Genomic DNA, 18552 nt, shown 5'->3' with positions numbered 1-18552 from the left:
TAATTCCTGTTGAATTACAACATATGTATTATTATGGTATGCATGTGTAAATGGTAATGTATTCCTCTTATCTCTGTTTAAAATAATGATAAATATGGAAATCTACTGGTTCAAGGTACAAAAATACACGGGCAAAACACTACAAATCACCAACCCTTTTTATTTTTATTAAGGACAAAGCGTAATTGCATGTAATGTCATGCAGCGCAACTCTTCCATTTTTTAAATCCATTCTGAAATACCCAAACATTAATTTTAGAGTATTTTCTGCTTTTCTTCAGCTGTGAATGTGTCCCAGCAGATATGTACCACCTAAGTGTATAATTGGGATGAGAAAAAGCTACCGTTTTTATTTGTGACTCATATACTTGGTCAGCTGCTTTCTCAGTAGATAAAATAGTTCAGTATCTCAGAAAATATTCACAGCAACAGGCAGTAATGTGTAATATCTCTCCTGCTCCTGAAATCAGATTCCAACAAGAAGGTTGTGTCCTCAGTGCCACGACACCACCAATGTTGAGTTGTGTCACTTTTTTCATGAGCACTGTAGAAACGTGTTTTTCAAAATTAAGGGCTAATCCAGAGTTCAGTGCCATCTGTACATCTTGAGCTGCTCTTTGTCTATGTTTCCTGACAATAATTACTGCCTAATAAATACTGTTCTGTCACATTCTTGAAGACTTGTGCAATGCATTTCGGGTTGTTTGTTTTGGGGGTTTTTTTGTTCCACAGGCCCAAATTTTAATGTCCTTAAAATGACAATTAGTCATGTCTTGGGGAAGTTTTTAAAGATCACAAAAACATGCTCCGAGAACGTGTCTTTAGAGTAACCACTAGTCTGTGCTGCAGCACACGGCGGCGTTGGGAACCTCTTGGATGCAGTGTCTCTGAACACCGAATTGTTTTTGAAAAGATTTTTCTTTGTCTCTACTCATATTGTTTCCATGGATTTAGGCTCTTTAATTTACCATAATCGGTGTGTGTGTGACCAGGAAGTTGTCAGCTTTTGTGTTAATAGGCTTTTACACTGCACTGTAAACACGAGGCCTAATTGTAGGAGGTGTATAGTACACGAGCCCTACCTGTTTGTTTATTTGTGAAGATGGTAGAATGGGTTTCATTCATTCATGCGTTGTAGAACGAGTAACCTGGGATTGTGCTAGGTTTACGCAGTTTGTGTTTCAAGTCCATGTTGTTATGATTTTGTTGCTCTTTGTGCCTGAGCTAGCTACGTGAAAATTAGTTTGGGTGTATGTCTTTGTGTATTTCAGTCAGCTTCTGATGATGTAGAAATAGCCATAGCAATCAAGGACTTGGCTATTGTTTAGGATAGCCTTCTTCCAGAAAGATGCCTCTTCGGATATGCCTGTCTTACTGAGAAAATTCTATACAGAGGAGCATGCTAATTATAGTTTGGTAAATGAAGAGTAAAGAGAGATTGTACAAACAATTCTCCCGCTGCTTAAAATAAATACTATAGGGTCATTGTTATATGTATTTGTTATCCAGGTGAGAGAGACATTTGAAAAAATACTTGGGTTGGGTTTTGTTTTGTGTTAGTATCTGCAATTACAGAAAACAAGTAAAACTGCTTTTAAAGGTGATGCAAAGTTGATGAAAGGAGTTAATAAAATCTTTTTCATTTAAAGGTTGTTCCTCATAATAGACGTGTGCATCTTATAATTGCCCCTTTGAAAGAGCATGGCTCAGAGCACACTGAGATGGTGGAAAGATAGTGTCATAACAGACCAAAAGAAATTGTTCAATCTGTTCATTCACCCTGTCTTCTGATTCTTTGGTCCTGATGAAATGAACAGGCTTTGAATAGAGTATTTCTAGCACCAGCTCTTTGATAGTCATTGTCATTTGTATAGTAATTGATAAGTAATTCCCAAGTGTTTTTCACAAATACTACAGCACTTTATTACTGAGCAGACAATGTCCTTCTGCTTAATACCAGCAAAATTAAATAAGATACTTTCAGTTTGATCCTTTATTAACAAGATACTTATAATCTTGCCTCACTCTCTCCTCTGAATCACATCATCAATTCTACTAGTCAGTCGTGACTGTCCTGTAAGAGGTGTTTAGTAAGAAAACTTGGTTGCTTAGCAGTGAACATAATGAGAATTAAAAATTTAAAGCTGCAGTGTACATATTCCTGAGTAGTTATATCTTCAAATCAGAAATTCGTAATAGCTTTCTTTTCTTTCTTTAGGCATGTGTTCGTATTAATCTGTCTTAGAATGTAACTCATACGAAAGAGACACCAACATTTCAGTGATACAGTGTTACTGTTTGAGATCTGTGAGATGAGCTTTTATTCTGTCTGAGAAAATTTGGAGGCACACTGACTCATTTCTCAATTTTGTAGATATCAGCAGAATCAGCCATTACTCAAATTATTTATTGTTTTCATGTTTGTTCTGATTTTGCTTCTAAATGTTGCATTTTTTAAAAAAAATTACTCCTGTGTGATAATGCCTTAAGCTTCTATACTAACTAAAGCACATAGTATAAGCAATAACACACACAAAAAAAGTGGAAAAGTTCTGTAAGGGTAGTTCTATAAACTGATTATTAATGCTTTTTTCCAGTAGCTGTTTTCTGTGCATGTAAGGGCAAAGTGAACATAAAGGCAATGAAGTAACAGAATTCTCAATGGATCACCTATTGCCTCCAGAAATAGAGCAATCAACTAAGATAACCCTGTCCAAAGACTTTGCTTGAAAGCTGTCATTTTATTCTACATGATGCATGAATTGCTTGTGCTAGATTAAATGTCATCCATACTTCACTCTTGTGCTAATCCGTCAAAAACTACCTTGATGAAGATATGTGTTTGCAGGCTAACTTTATAAGCAGAGTTGAGATTATCACTTTGTCTCTTCACTTTATCCTTCTCCTTCCATCCTTCTTCCTTCTGTAAAGGGTCCCAGAGTCTCATCACCGTTTCCTTTCAGTCTTTATTCTATACCATGTTATTGGGGAGTTAATTCAAATGGCTTGAACTGTTTATTTGTTTCACACAGTTCTACATCTATAGATCTTCTCTCCTCTTACTGAAACTTCTGGATTGAATAGAATTTTACATTCCCCCTAAATGTTCAGCTTCTAATTTAAACTGAAAATGGCTGAAATGCTGCTTTTATTTCTCCTGGATATGTGGGCCCGAAATCTAGGAGTCCTTTTAGACTTGGCTACCTTCTTAGACACGTGCAGCCAGACTGGTTCTGAGATTTCTCACTGTTTTATGACCAGAGAGATGGCTGAGACTGAGCCTTTTGTTTCTGTGAATCCACCAAAACATTTACACAGGCTCTCACTTTATTTTGAGATCCTTTTCAAAGCTGCTTATTTGGCTGTGTATGTGTATGTTTTGTACACATGCATATTAAACGCATATCTTCTTTCCCCCTGCCCCTTTAAAACCTCTCCATAAACTCCCTTCATGTGCCCACAAAGTACTACTACCTTGCGAGGGTGTCTGGACAAACAGTGAACTGAAGCAATACGAAAATGTTTCATGTAGTCTTTCTGATATTCCAGGTTTTGCTTGTTTAGTTCATCCATAGCCTGTCATCTTAATTCTAGATCCTGTTTTCTTATGGGCAGGGACTATATAGTTAGAATAGAACAGGAGCTGATTGAGGTCCCTAGATACACAGCTGTACTACCACTGCCAGGTAATGTAAACCAGAAAGAAAAGAAATCCTTCATTTTTGCCAGTACTCTGCAAGATGACGTGTTTGAATTTCTGAGAAGTGCAGTGTGAAAAATCAAAGCGACAAACTATACTATTGCAGCTTTGAGGTTTTTTAGTCTAAACGCCAGTGAGTTAATTTCATACATATGTTGTTGCTGACTGGAAGTTCTTTAAGATGCGTAGCACTGATTGTGGTTGTTTTTACATTTATCAAAGAAATGATGAACTTTGTCACTGGAAATGAGAAACAGGAGGAAGATTAATAACGAAGAGCTGTTCTCATGTGAATGTGGAAAATGTGAACTACCAAGTGATCTTTTCTTAAAAAGAAAAAAAAAAGTTTTATAATTTTGCCCATACTTTCTTGTAGACTGTACATATACAAATTATGCATATTACGTACAGGCTATCACTTTATGGTTCAGGTATTACCTTTACTCCTTATCTTTTGTAGAAAAATTCAGCAGTGACTTGGCCAATTCAAAAAATTAATTATGTGGGACCTGATTCCATTGTTAGAAAAAAAGTTGAATATATATGGCTTCAGCTGTTTCCTTTGTAAAACATGGACGTTTTGAAGGTGTAAGTGCACCACGTGTCTGCTTTATACAGTTAGTAGTAACAAAGATAGGCTTACAACTCACAGTAACAAAAGTACATTAATTCAGATATTAAGTTCTTTGCATTGTTTTTTATTTTTGTACTTTACTGAATCCTTTTTTAAAAGAATTTGAAGACAAAATTACAATTTTTGGACAAAACATATTTAAGTTGAGATAAATATATGTAATATTCAAGTAATATTTAGCTGACTACCATCTACATTGCACTTCTTAAGTGTATTAAGAGTTTATTACTAGATCTACCTTTTGCTGTTTGAACCTTTTCTAACCTTTTGTTTATTATGATGCTAGACTGTCATTTCATTGTCCCCTCAGTCACATTTCATTCAGCTGCATGGAAAACATTCTAACAGAAATGCTTGTAACAGATTACTTAGGCCAAGTAGCAAAAATGTGGATATTTCTATGCACGTAATAGTAAAAAATCCGTCTTGCCTGAAATGTTTGAAATAAACTGTTACAGTTGTGGTAAAAAGCTTGTCTCCACAACCACAAAGGAGCATGGGGTCACAATGGCGGGCAAGGGAACCCCAGTGACACAGTCAGAGACTTGGTGGCCCAGCACAGGCTTCTCTGGGCACTGTCATCAGAGAGCCATCAGCCCTATGCTCTGGAGGTGACACCCATCACAATGAGTCTACTAATGACAGAGGCTGTCTGGACCGTCTTAGTCTAAAGGGGGTAAGGGACACAGTTGGCGGATGCAAAGAGAGAACATTTTGTGATTGCATATGACTTGGCCAGTCTTGGGGAGGAGCCAAAGGCATTGTAGGGGCCAAGGGAGAGAATGGAGGTTTTGGGATGACTTGTGAAGGAACCACCATGGGAAAATAGAGGGATAAAGGAATGAAAGGGACGGGTTGCCTCTAAAGGGGTTGTTGATCAATATGCTTGTCTGGCCATGTTGTGAGCCTGGTCAGCACACCCTGTCCTGTCCTCACATTAAACTCCATTTCTAGCTTTTTTTGTGGGAGAAGGGCTCTCCAGGGACCTGTGTGTCTGTGGTGCAAGCGAGTGGAGTATATGCATGTTGATGCACGATTACTAGCAAATATCAAGCTGAACTAACTGGCAAGATGTTTAAGTGGCTAGGAAGCCATGTATATGTGTATATCTCTGGGGTGAGGCAGCTGGAAGGGCTGTCTACCAGAGGGACCAGCAGGTTCAGAACGACTGCAGGAGGGACTGTGAGGTCTGGGGGCTGACCGAGAGTGCTGGTTTTGGTGATGGTGTCTGTGGCAGATGTAACAGGAGACTGAGAGAGACAGAGGTGCCACCAGCATTGCTGATGGGCTCAGCCTTGGCCAGCGATGAGTCTTCTTGGAGCCAGCTGAAACTGGCTTTGTCCAACATGGGGGTGGCCCCTGGCCTCTTCTCACAGAAGCCACCTACCTGTGCAGCCCCCATGCTACCCAGATCTTGCCACATAAATCTGATCTATATGTATATATGTATCTCCCACTAACGGACTTTCATCTTTATCAGCCAGAGAAGGAACGAGATGAGGCCCTTGGTATTGCTTGTGTTTGTGCGAGCGCTGAGTGTTTGTGTCTGTACATCTGCGTGTCTGGCCACGTGTGTGTGCTGTATGTGTGCCTGTGTGTGTAACCTGGGATTACATGCTCAGCCTTACTAATGGCTCAGACTGGGGGTGTGCAACTGCTCAGGGTTTCCTGATCAGAAGCCATGGTTGGTTGTTACAGTATACGTATTTGACCAGTGATACTTAAGAATCTGTAAGCAGCATGGGAAGCAGGAAATAATGCTAGGAAACGTGAATGTGTTTTGAAAATCTTTATTAGGTTAGGCTTCAGTTGCAAAGATTAAAACAGTGAAGCAAGGATCTCATTTTAGTTGAAGAGGTAGTGAGGGGAAAGCAGAACAAGCTACTTAGAAAAAGCATAACAGAAAAATGCAGAACTTGCTCAAAAGTATATTGGGAATTTTAAGAGCAGTATAAAACAGAGGACTTAGACTTTACTTCCGATCAAGATAAAATCTTAATCTTGTCTCTGCTTAACACCATTTCACCTTTCCTGTGAGAAGGTGTAAAGAGCAGTGTCCACAACTCTTCCCTGGGTCCTTCCTGTTTGTGAAGCAGCAAGACAGAATCTGGTCAGTATCTCACTCATTGTTTACTTCCTGCCAGCATCAATCTTCTTTTAAAAGAACTTCCTAAGTTCCTACTTACAGTTATTAATTCAGCAACTTCTTTAGTTTTACTGTTCAAAGGAAACAGTTGTACAGTTGAGATAGATGGTGAATTCAAGTCACTGAGCTTAAATGCCTTGAATGTACAGAAAACTCACCTCCTCTATATGCCTACATCATAGACTGTATTTGAAGGAGAACCACGTGGTCCACTGAGAAGGGGTATCATACTGAATGCGTGCCACACTGTAGGTGGAGAGGTAATCATAGCAAGTAGAGTTAAGTAAGAGGTACTTAACTGGAAGTCAGAAATAAACTGAGACCAAGTATGGTTTGAGACATAGAATGGTACAGAGCACTCAGCTTTCCAAGGACAGGGCATCAGAGTCTTTTTCTGAATGGTGATACTGATTACGTCTGGATTGCTGGCCTTGACAAAGGTGGCTTGTTAGATCAAAATACTGACTGACGGAAAAGAGATACTGTCTATACTGTAGTGATCCTGGGCTCCAGAACAGGATTGTGAATTTATTTGAAAAAAACACAGCTGCCATTTGAGGACAAGTAGTAATCAGTTTCTGTAGCTATGCCTTTTCTCACTGTTGAGAGCTGGCTTGCTCAGGGAGAAGGGTCTGTGAACACACATAATAAATCCGTAGTGATAACCTTGGGGCTATAGGTAGTTCCAGGGGTTGCAGTAGGGTATGGATTGAACTGTTCAGGGCTCTGAAGAAATGGGGGAGGGACCTTAGCTGAAGGATGGTATTACAAGTCTGATTTCTAATCTGGAAGGTATCAAGAAGGGTGCCGTGTTAAAGTAGTGGTAGTTTCTGCTGCTGTTTTCTCTCTCAGTTTTTCATTCCGCTACGGTTGCCAGCTTAGGAGCAACACAACCCTTCTTCCTTCCTAGGTGCCCTCTCTCAATGGTCAGTGGGAAAACTTGGTACTGTGTGTAGTATTTTTGTTGTTATTTTTCTGGGTTTTTTTTTTCTATTTGGTTGGTTTGGTTTTGGGTTTTTTTGTTGTTGTTGTTTTTTGTTTTGTTTTTTGATGCTCCTGAACCCAACAATGAGGTGACCTTCATTGTTTGAGAATCCTAACCTTGTGGTTTTGGGAACAAATCCTACAATGTTTCAAGTACAATGTTCCAGTTAAGTTGCACAGGTGGAGCAACTGGCTAAGGGTGGAGAGGCCTCGGTGCAAGCTGGCTTGTTTCCTCCAAGCACTTTGTACAAAAGTGTACGGGGTTGTAGACATGGGCTCTGGAGACTGCCTGCTTCGTTTTCTGTCAACATGGCAGTTGATGCTGAAATAGTTTATCTAAACTATTTGGCAAAAGTTACCTATTCAGAAATCGGTTTTGTGTGCTGGCTATTTAAAGAAAATGGGGGGGAAACTCCTTGTTCTTCCAGAAGTTCCAATGTCTACATATTGTATCATTTCTTGTGGAAGATCTGTGATACGTCTTGGTAGAAATGACTACAGATGGTACAAACAGACCTTTTGACTTCCGGTGCTTCCCTCACAAGATTCTAGATGGATATGAAGAGATTTTTATAAAACACTGTGATTTAGTTGTTAAATAGTTTGAAACTAGAGATTTATTTCTTTTTTAGTAGATTTTTAATTCTCATCTCAAATATTTCAAAGATAACGGTGATCATTACGTCACAGACCAGGTATTTTCCCCTGCTATGCCAGCGAGGGGTGAGACAGCTAAAATTTCCCTAGTTAGTGGCTTTCAACCAAAGGCTGACATGAATGAAAAAAAAAGGCAAGAAACTCTGATGAGTCATAGAAGTGGGTGTTTCCACAGAGTAAGCTTTCATAATAGATCCACCAATCTATCACTCGCCACCAAAGAATAGTAAACCACAGCACAGGACTAGCAGGGAGTGATCCTAGATAGGCAGTACTGCTTTCTAACACTGATTGTGTCTGAGCCACTTTCTTCCTAAGCACAACAGAAGTGAGTACGCCACCAGCAGTGATATAAATTATTCTGAGAATGAAATTTGTTTATATTTTAAATTTTGAATTCAGGATTATTTAGATCTGACTATGATCAAACTATCTTATTGCTAAATAAGATCTTTCAGGGAACGACACATGAAATGTATGAAAAATTGCTTATGTGATGTTAAATAACAGAAAACTAGAGATATTTATGTGGAATTGGGACAATGCAACAAAATGGTGAAATCAGTTTATATACAGGTAAGATATATTCTTTTCCAGCTAAGAAAGAGGGGGAGAAAATTAAGAGCAAAACTTGCATAGTTGTAATTTATAAAACCCAAAACCAATAACAACAACAAACCCCTGAAAACTAACTCAAAAAACCCCCAAAAAAGGATAAAAAAATCTAAATGTGGAAGTAATAGTGGCGGTGTTACCCAGATTATTTTATTACTGTAAAAAAAATGGCCTCTTTGACTGAGTCCAGTTGATTTAATTTCCACTTGGAAAGGGACATATTTTGCTTGTAGTTTAAATTGATAATTAAGTGTTTATAAGAGAATATAAATTTGGTCCTCTAAAAATGGTTTTAAATGAATTACTTCTGGAAAATCATTTGTCGAGGAGAAGTTAACAGTAAACAGCCTCCTTTCTCTTCATCATATTTTCAGGGATATTTCCAGTTTTACGAACCTTTGGCTCATCATTTTTATGAGATTTCCAATAGGAAAGGGATTAGGATTATTTACTAGAGGTAGAAAAAAAGGCATGGTAAGTTTAATATTACACTTAAAGAAATGATGACAACTTGGGAGAAAGAATGGAGATCTATAAACTTGGACTAACAGAATCATGCTGTTCTTTGTCCACTGCCGAAGCAGTGCAGTGTCATAAATTTGAACAAATGAGCCTTACCACAGGCGTTGTAAAGTGTTCCTTAGTTGCAGTATTTTGTAATCTGAGGGTGCAGTGTGTTGATAACCTGTTTTTTGAATCTTCTGTTATAATAACTTTTTATATACTTTGTTTTAGTTTTGGCAAGGTACAGGGTTATACGTGAGACCTAACGAAATCCGTTCCAGATTAAGCTGATTAATACATCTATGTTGGCAAGTGCTTCAGTTGTAAATATACTGCTATTAGTGCTATGCGAGAGAAAATAACCTCAAATGGAATTAGAGAGTACTGTAATGTACCGGTTATGTAATGATGTCTAAGTATTTAGAGGGGTATTCTTTGAATGCCTAATACTAAAGAACAGCAAGTGTCTAAACCTAACCTGATCCAAGTTGAAAGTAAACCTAACTACTCAAATTTGGAATTTCCATGCAAGTGCAATGAATCTGTTTTTATTCCCTGTTGTCTAAAGGACTTAAAATATAGTTGTTCTTTATTAAAAAAATAGTGTTGCTTTTGTCAAAACTTGACCTTTTAGGGTTTTTTTTAGATATAAGTGATTAGTGTTTTCTTTAATTAGCTTGATTTCCTAAGGAAACTAGGCTTTTGAGCAGCCCTCTCTGCTTGTGTGTGTGTGTTTGTGTATGCATGTATGTACATCACAAAAAGAGCATGAACAAGTGAGAATTATTACATTTGCCACTATTTGGACTAATTTTGAGACCATTAATGGTTATCAGTCAAGCTAGCCACCTTTGCTACATGCTTTTCTTGCTTACTTAAGAATCACCCAGTTGTAGCTGAAAATCTTACTGTTCGTATTCATCAAAAGAAATCCTCACTCATTGTTCTTCACATGATATGAGAACTAGGACTATGTTTTAGAATATTCAGGTTTTTTCTCTAAACCTTTTTTTTCCCCGCTGTACAGTTAATGATGGGAGTAAATCCCTCTTAGCCCCTTTAAGAGGTTACAAGTGAATTGAACAGAATAGGAAAGATCTTTATCCCCAGAGCACACAAAGAAATAAAATTTCAGTGTAAAATATTTACCTGAAATTTCTCATTTGTAAACATACATATTTTTATAATGCCTGCCTTTAGGAAGTAGGCACTTTCCAGTGTCACTGGAAACGTGGGTTGATGTTCGTTGTATTCTGGATATATATCTACCATCTCCAACAGTATGCAAAGTTACCACAACCAAGTGAGATGTATAACTAAAGAGCATAAATTTGAGTGCAGTCTTGTAAAATGTTTCTCTTTGGCCTGTTTAAGGTGATTATATATTACTGTGTAAATGTTTTGCAGATCAATAATCTTTGTTTCACTTTGAGACAATTTCAGGGGGTTTTGTTCTTAGGTCAGTAGGGACCTGTCTTAGAGATCCCTTGACATTTTTATGATTTTGATTTATCAGATTTTATCACTCTTCTACACCTGTTCTCTGAAATACTCCCATAGGCAACAGACACCCACCATTTAATGTAGGGAAATAATCAAGGAAGAAAGCTTTCTGAGATGAGTGGTATATCAGGGGCTATGATTTTCAGCATCTTATTACCTAAAAATGAAAGGATATGAAAACTCAGAATGAATAAGCTTTGACTTGTATGCACACTGCTGATTCTTCTAATTTTTCTTTGTGGCTTACAATGCTTTGTAAAATGTCCGTGCTGTTTTTCAGGAAAAAAAACCCAAACAATTTTTCATTTTAAAGATGCTTTTAGTATTTAAGATTTTGGTTTTATGTTTATTATATTTGTTTTACATCACTAAATCAATATAATATATTCATGCATGTCTGCATTTCTGTTGTTCTCTTTATTTCAGTATCTATTGAACTTCATTCTAGGGAGAAAATTAAAGCTGTAGTTTTAGGAAGAAAATCAAATAAATAATAAAATGAACAATGTCAGAGATGCTCTTCTTGCTACCCTAGACAAAACTCGCCCCCCCACCCCCCCCCGCCAGATTCCAATACTTATGTTTAGTCCCTAGGTCTGGCATTAATGTACATCAAGGAAGTTACACTGCTGTGCATTAAGGGAGTATTTCTCCTATTATTTGCTGTTTTGATAGACCACAGTAATTAAATAAGAGCCACTGTGGTCTCTTGGGGAAATAGGAAAGAGATTTTTAAAAAGCTTTTGAATATAAATGTATTTGATAACGTCCTGTATATAAATAATGCATGTACTTAGTTGAGTGCTTATACTCTTTTGAGGAAAGTTTTGTGTTCTTCTAATGCTTGCTCATAGCCTTAAGGAATGTAAGAAATGTGAAATGAGACGAAAAAAGTGCATGAAAGATATAAATTTATTCTTAGTTATACTAGTGACTAACAGCCCCCCAAAACCCCATAAGTTATACTTCAAATTTTTTATTATTTTTTTTTTACTTCGTTTTGGGTGCATGAGGAGCTTAATAAGAATGGACGTCTTTGATCAGTCTGTTCCAATGCCAAACTCATGCCTATTTTGTGTCACAAAAATCCTAATAGGAATCCTGGGAAAGAGCTTTTCATGCATGCACAGCTTGTATTACAGCATTTGACAGCACACAAAGGTAACTGGCTATACTGTTAAAAGCAAAGATATATTGGGAAACTGGTGTCACTACTAGTCTTTCTTCTGTGACTGCTGTTTAAATCCATGATCATGCTTCTCACGCCTCTTTGGACTACATCTTTGCTGACAGAAGTCTCTGCAGTAGATGTAGCTTTAAAACTGTGCTCTTTCAGAAGTTTGGTACCTTTTCATTTTTCTGTTTTGGTCTTTCTTCTCTTTGTCTGTAGCTACATCTAAAAGAGGTGACCTTAAGAAAAATGATATCTATTGAAATGAGAAAGTGGAGTTAAAATAAATGGTTTCATCAAGACTATTACATCATTGTTTTTCACTACTCACACTGCATCTTGCATTCTCAAGTCTGCTGTTTTGCAGAGGAGAGGGAAGTGGGACTTGCAGCTTTCTGAAAGTAGGCCTCTAGTTAATTACTTTGCTAATCAATTTTCTCCAGTTACCTGTATTTATATCTAGGTCTTAGTTTACCATTTTATCTAAAACGTGCACTGCTGTAGGTGCAGTTCCTTTTAAAAACTGTTTTTCAAAGGCTCTGTGATGTGTGTTCAGCCCTTTACAAGTCACTTGAATCTTTTCATTTGTCACACCTCTCATTAGAATTCCTTGAACAATTTTGCTTCTGGTATAAGACTAGAAAGTCTATCCTGACTTTCTGATAAAACGTAGTAATATCCATCCTTGATTTTGGAATTTTCAGTTTAGTAGGTACAGTAAACAGGGCACAAGATGATTGTTGTGTAGAACCTTTGTGTGTTTTGTTACTGACCTTTACATGTCTAGCAGCCAGCTTGCAGTAAACTTACCATGTCAGTTCTGATAGTAAACCCTTACTAAAAGAGGCTGAAATGGTTTGTGTTAAATTTTATGCACACTGGAACTCCACACAGTTGTTCCTGATGTAGACAGGCTGTTCCTGCAGTAGAAGGCTGTACAGAGAGGTTTCTAGTGAAAGTGTTGGGTCACCCTTTTCTGTTTTATTATCTTTAAATATTCCTGAGACACTCCATAAATTCCAGCTATAAGTTTATTGTGTGGGAAGTATACTTTTTTTTTTTTTTTTTGTATGTAGAGTAACTGAGGGAGGGAAAGAGAGAGGGTAATTTGTGATTAAAGAGACAACATAATTATATGCTTCATTGTGATCAACTTTTACACAGAAATGTGAATGACTAGAGACCTCTACTGATTTGTAAACAAAATCATTTTAGTTGAGTATTTAGCAGAATTTGTCAAAAGCTAATTTTTTAAAATTATTTCTTCTTCTTTCTTTTTTTTTTTCTTTTAGGGACTTCATGTTGGTGGCGTTTATGCCAGAACATAGTAAGCAAGGCAAATTAACTCCAGCCTTGTGTAAACTTTTAATTGGCCAACACAATGCAATTGAGTATGAGTTCCAGGTGGCTTTGGAAATGAAGAACTAAGCTCTCTGGCTGGAAGCTGAACGTGATGACGGCCTGGTCTATGATAGGGAAGCTGAAAATGGAGAAGAGGCACTCCAGAGAAGACAGAAATGTGGAACAAGATGCTGGGGAATGCAGTGCTGAATCAGAGGAATGGACGAGCTCAGAAAGCGAACCTGAGCAACCATACTTCAGAAGCAGCTGCAGCAATACTCAGTGGAGAGAAAAGGAGGTTTCCACTAAACCACATCGGCCGCTCTGTCGGTCTCCTTGTTTGGATCGCCCAAGTTTTTCACAGAGCAGTATCACACAAGACTTGAAGCTAGATGAATGCAAAACAAATTTGGACAAGGAATACCAAGCTAAAATGGATTTTGCTTTAAAGCTTGGGTATGCAGGAGATCAGATCCAGGCGGTACTGAATAAACTGGGAGCAGATGCGCTTATCAACGATGTTCTCGCAGAGCTTGTGAGACTTGGCAACAAAAGTGAATCAGAGGGACAAAGCAGTGCCAGCAGTGCCACTAGTACTCTCGTGCCAAGAGGTCCTTGTACAAAGGAAATAGCAAGCCCTGAATTGTCACTTGAAGATGAAGTTGTGGATAACAGTGATAACTTGAGACCAATTGTCATTGATGGAAGCAATGTGGCTATGAGGTAGATCTCCCTGTCACTATTTTTGCAAAGAATAAATCACTAAAATATTTATGAGAAAAATCAATATTGATAGCTGTGTTGCTGATTGACTGGATACAAAGCAAAAATGAATTCTACATAAAATATAAAAATAAATGCAGTTTATTGTATTACAATATAATAAAGGAAAGTAGCATGCAATGTGATAAAAGGAAACAGTACTAGCTATTGTGCACAATATGATAAAAGAACAATAGGAGCAAAGGATTAGATCATTGCTGCAAAGCGTTACAGAGACTAAGAAAAGGAGACATCACCAGTTCACACCTTAACATCACCCAGGCCCACCCTTTAGTTGGGAGCCCTGTTGCAGCTGGTGCCAGGAGTCCCTTGATAACTGGGGAAATTCCTATGTGGTGCATCCACCTGTAGGTGAGGCTTCTGGCTCAGTCCTGGAGCTTGCCCACCTTTATACTCAGTGAAGAACAAAAATAGGTTACACACCCAGTGTATGTAAAATTTAAGTTTAGGCTAAGTGCAGGTGTGCACTATCTCATGATCTGTAAGGTTCACACACGCCAGGGACGTTGGCCAGACTGCCTGGGTGTGGTGGAGCTGCCACTACATCATGACACAACTGCACACAGTATTTATTGTCTGGATGGTCCTGCCCTACCTTGCTTGTTCAGGGGGCTCAGGACAAACATCACCCGCTCATTACAGTTGTCCTTGAGCTCCCTGTCTAAGTTAAACAATTCCTAATTTAAGACAAAAACTTTGTAATAAACATTAATCAGTTTAATAAATTTTCACTACAATGGCAAAGTAATTTTAGTCATGTAGTATATTTACGCTGATAATACATCTTTTTTAATGGACTCTTTAGTCCAGGCTTTTATTTATGCCTATAGCCCTTTATATGTCATTCATATTCCAATTCCCCTCCCCACCTTTTGAAACCAAGTTCTTCCCTCAAACCTTTTGTTTTAGCGATCTAGCTGTAGTGTGCTTTTGTGTGGATGGGTTTGGTTTAATTTGTTGAAGTCTTGGAACAATGTTGAAAATTATTTTTCTTTAATGTCCAGAGGCAGCCAGATAGGCGAGGAAAACTTGGTTCTTTCCAAAATGACATGCAGTGGACTTCAGGGTGTTTGATCTCCTGCGGATCAAGCCTGCTCAGAATTTAGCTGTGTCAGTAGAGGGATACGAACGAGCTAAACTTGCTGACTCACACCGCTATGGTGCTTGTAATTTCAGATGTATGTACACGTGTGCTTGGTTGCTTGCATCAACGCTAACTCAAGGTATCTCCCCATGCTGCTTTCAAGCATGTTTGTAGAGCACACAATTCAGCTAGCCAATGATTTATCATCAAGAAAGTATGATTTTTCTATGAGGGAGTTCTTTAATCAGCCTGTTTAGTGATTGGTGATAACGAGATTTCTTCAGGTATTGTTTGCACAATAGATTTCCTTTTAGTACCAGCTTTCTGCTCTAAGAGAATCTGTCATAAGATTTATGCCCCATCCCTGGAAGTGTTCAAGGCTAGGTTGGATGGAGCTTTGAGCAACTTGCTCTAGTGGCAGGGGGTTGAAACTAGATGATCTTTAAGGTCCATTACAACCCAAACCATTCTGTGATTCTATTAATTTTTTTTCAATGTATTAAGAAAATTCAGACTTTTATAGGTGTGTGGAGCACTCTTGAGTTTTCAAATGCACAGACCCTTCCAAATTCTATAAGAATATTTCATATATAAGAATTTTCACTGCCGTATCGCAACATAACCACATTGCACCAATCCATTTACAGATGTTTCTGTAAAGCAACAACACCAATATTTGATTTAACTTTTTTCTTTCCTTTTTTTCCCTGCTTGTTGAATTTGCAGTCTCTGTACTACTTGAGTTCCTCCTGAGCATAATGTGGCAGGAACTGGAGAAAAGAGTGTGTGTACTCTTACTATTGTGTAGCTTAGAACTGGTGCTGTGTTTAGAATTTTGAAATATAGAATCATAGAGTATCTCAGGTTGGAAGGGGCCCATAAGGGTCATCAAGTCCAACTCTTAACAAAAGGCGTATGCATCTGAAAATTTAAAAGGATATTAAATTCTCTAAAATTTAAAATGTATAAAAATCTAAAGAAAAATGCTTTAGCAATATGTGGCTTCTGTATTAATTATGTAAGTTGCAAGGATTTGGACTATGCTGGTGATCCTTAGTTATGCAGATGTGCAGATGGTATTAGATCTGTGTGCCTTTGGTCTGTTTCAGTTTTACTTTATGTAACATTTTGAGCACAGGAAGAGCATGCATTTTGCTGTGGTCCAGTAATCTGTGATGATGTTTTATAATAATAATAATAACAACATTGAAGTAAAATTTTGAACAATCATCCATAGAATAATGCTAAAGACTATTTTAATAAGATGCAAATATCTTAATTATGCAGCGTCTGCTCTACAAACTGAGAATATCTGGAAAGTACAAGCGTTACAGACTTCTCATGCTTAAAAAATACTGCAATTATTGATGATGCAAATAGAGACTGAATAAGATTCATAATTAAGGTTTACCTTTTTTCCTTTGCAGAAACTTCTTGGGCCATTGGAAAAATTAAACCCCTTTATATGAATTGTGTGCTGTTTCAGAGACTCCTATGTTTCAGAAAAGAAATTTTTGCTGGAGGCAGGGCTTAAACAACTCTGAGTTACTTCTTTCCCTTCAAAAGCCCTAATTAAAAATGCAGAACATTTAATATTAGGGAAACATAATTTCTTAATCTAGATGTTTAAAAGCACCTATCACCCATGACAGCCAGCATTGTTAATTCATTCCTTTTTTGTTACTGATAACTTATTATAGTACTATTTCAGGTAAGCTCAATTTGTTGGGGAAAGTGGTATTTTTCAGTAGCTGAGCTAATAAAATGAAAAAGTGGAAAAATTTCAGATGCATTTGTTTTTGCTTTTGGAATAGTGGCATTTCATTGTTTTCTAGAGATTCAAGTAGCAGTGTTGCTGTAATCTGACAGCTGAATAGCTCTGGACAATTGTTGTTGTCCAGTTACGTAGGCTGGTCTAGTAAAGAGGTTTACTGTCTTTACAGACTTTGTTTCCCTTATATCCTTAGACCATGGCAGCTTTAGAAGAAATAAAAAAAAAACCCCATCCCAAACCACCGCAGCAATAAAACCCAAAACCAAATGTAACTTTTCTCCTTGCTGTTTCTAAAACTTTTTGTTTTCATGTTCTTCAGCCATGGGAATAAAGAAGGATTTTCCTGTCGAGGAATTCAACTAGCTGTTGATTGGTTTCTGGAAAAAGGACATAAAGATATCACTGTGTTTGTACCAGCATGGAGAAAAGAACAGTCTCGACCTGATGCACCAATTACAGGTAACAGATCAAGATTTTCTTTGACTCCTTGGTCAAAAAGAGGGGGGAAGAGAAAACAAAAGTATTGCATTAAGACACAAGCATGTAATCATTCTGATGGGTGCCACATACTGGGCTGTGCATGTGATGTTGCATGATGATGTTACACTCTGTTCATTTGAAAACAGAGCAATTTCACTGGTGAGGAAATCAGCATTTAAGTGTCTGCACCTATAAATGATGCTGGTTTTTTGTAACATCATTGGATCATTTCAATGCTTTTGAGAAATAGTCATAATTTTCCCATTAGCAAACATTGCTAAGCATATAAGAACTGATTCTTAGTTGCCGGGTGAGTATGAAATAGGTAGAATCAGGCCAGGGACTCATTTAGTAGGATTATCTTGAACACTGAAGAGGCAGCATGTGTTTTTACTCATAGAAAGTACTATACGTTTTACTCTGGGCTAACAAGAAAGTTACTGTAATATAGTAACAACTGAGTTCTTGATGTTTTCAAGAAGACCAAGTAAAGGTTCATGGAGCAGAGTGGTTATGAAGCTTAAATATTGGATATTTACCCACTGCTTTGAAAGCTCGGAAATAAAATGGCACTCTGCAACTATGTATTTTTTAATGATAATGGGGGCTGTATATGAACATAATTACAAAATACTGTGTCAAAAAAGAGGGCAAGAAGTTTCATATTTCAAAGGCTGCATTTCTTTCTTTTAAAACTTTTTTAAAAAACTGCTCAAATAAAATTATTTTACAGATCAAGAAATCTTACGTAAATTGGAGAAAGAAAAAATTCTTGTTTTCACTCCATCTCGAAGAGTTCAGGGAAGAAGAGTAGTTTGCTATGATGATCGATTCATAGTAAAACTTGCTTTTGACTCAGATGGCATCATTGTATCAAATGACAACTACCGGGACCTTCAAAATGAAAAACCAGAATGGAAGAAGTTCATTGAGGAGCGGCTGCTAATGTATTCTTTTGTGAATGACAAGTATGATGTTTTCTTAAAAAAAAGTAAGGGAATTTGCTAATTCAGAATCCTCAGTAAAAACTGAAATTCACATTTCATTCTCTTCCCCTTAGATTTATGCCTCCTGATGATCCTTTAGGACGCCATGGGCCGAGCCTTGAAAATTTCTTAAGGAAAAGGCCAGTTATTCCTGAACATAAGAAACAACCGTGTCCTTATGGTAAGTGCC

At 37.5% G+C, this 18552-nt stretch overlaps 1 protein-coding gene across 5 annotated transcripts in view; it reads left to right on the top strand.

Moving 5' to 3' along the window:
* The window catches only part of ZC3H12B (zinc finger CCCH-type containing 12B), a 34441-nt gene that overhangs the window by 9350 nt on the left and 6539 nt on the right, over positions 1–18552 (top strand). For 3 of the 5 annotated variants that reach the window (XM_055727724.1, XM_055727727.1, XM_055727728.1), the window contains exons 2-5: positions 13207–13978; positions 17216–17355; positions 18110–18344; positions 18437–18543. In XM_055727724.1, coding sequence (XP_055583699.1) covers positions 13368–13978; positions 17216–17355; positions 18110–18344; positions 18437–18543 — 1093 coding nt within the window. In that variant the 5' untranslated portion in view covers positions 13207–13367. Of the gene's footprint in view, positions 1–7495; positions 12316–12338; positions 13979–17215; positions 17356–18109; positions 18345–18436; positions 18544–18552 lie in introns of those variants that run through there. The other 2 variants (XM_055727725.1, XM_005440973.4) reach the window with 2 other exon arrangements.

This window comes from Falco cherrug, chromosome 15, assembly GCF_023634085.1.
Source record: "Falco cherrug isolate bFalChe1 chromosome 15, bFalChe1.pri, whole genome shotgun sequence".
NCBI lineage: Eukaryota > Metazoa > Chordata > Aves > Falconiformes > Falconidae > Falco > Falco cherrug.
The sequence above is the reverse complement of the archived record's forward strand: the minus strand, read 5'-3'. Positions and strand labels throughout refer to the sequence as shown.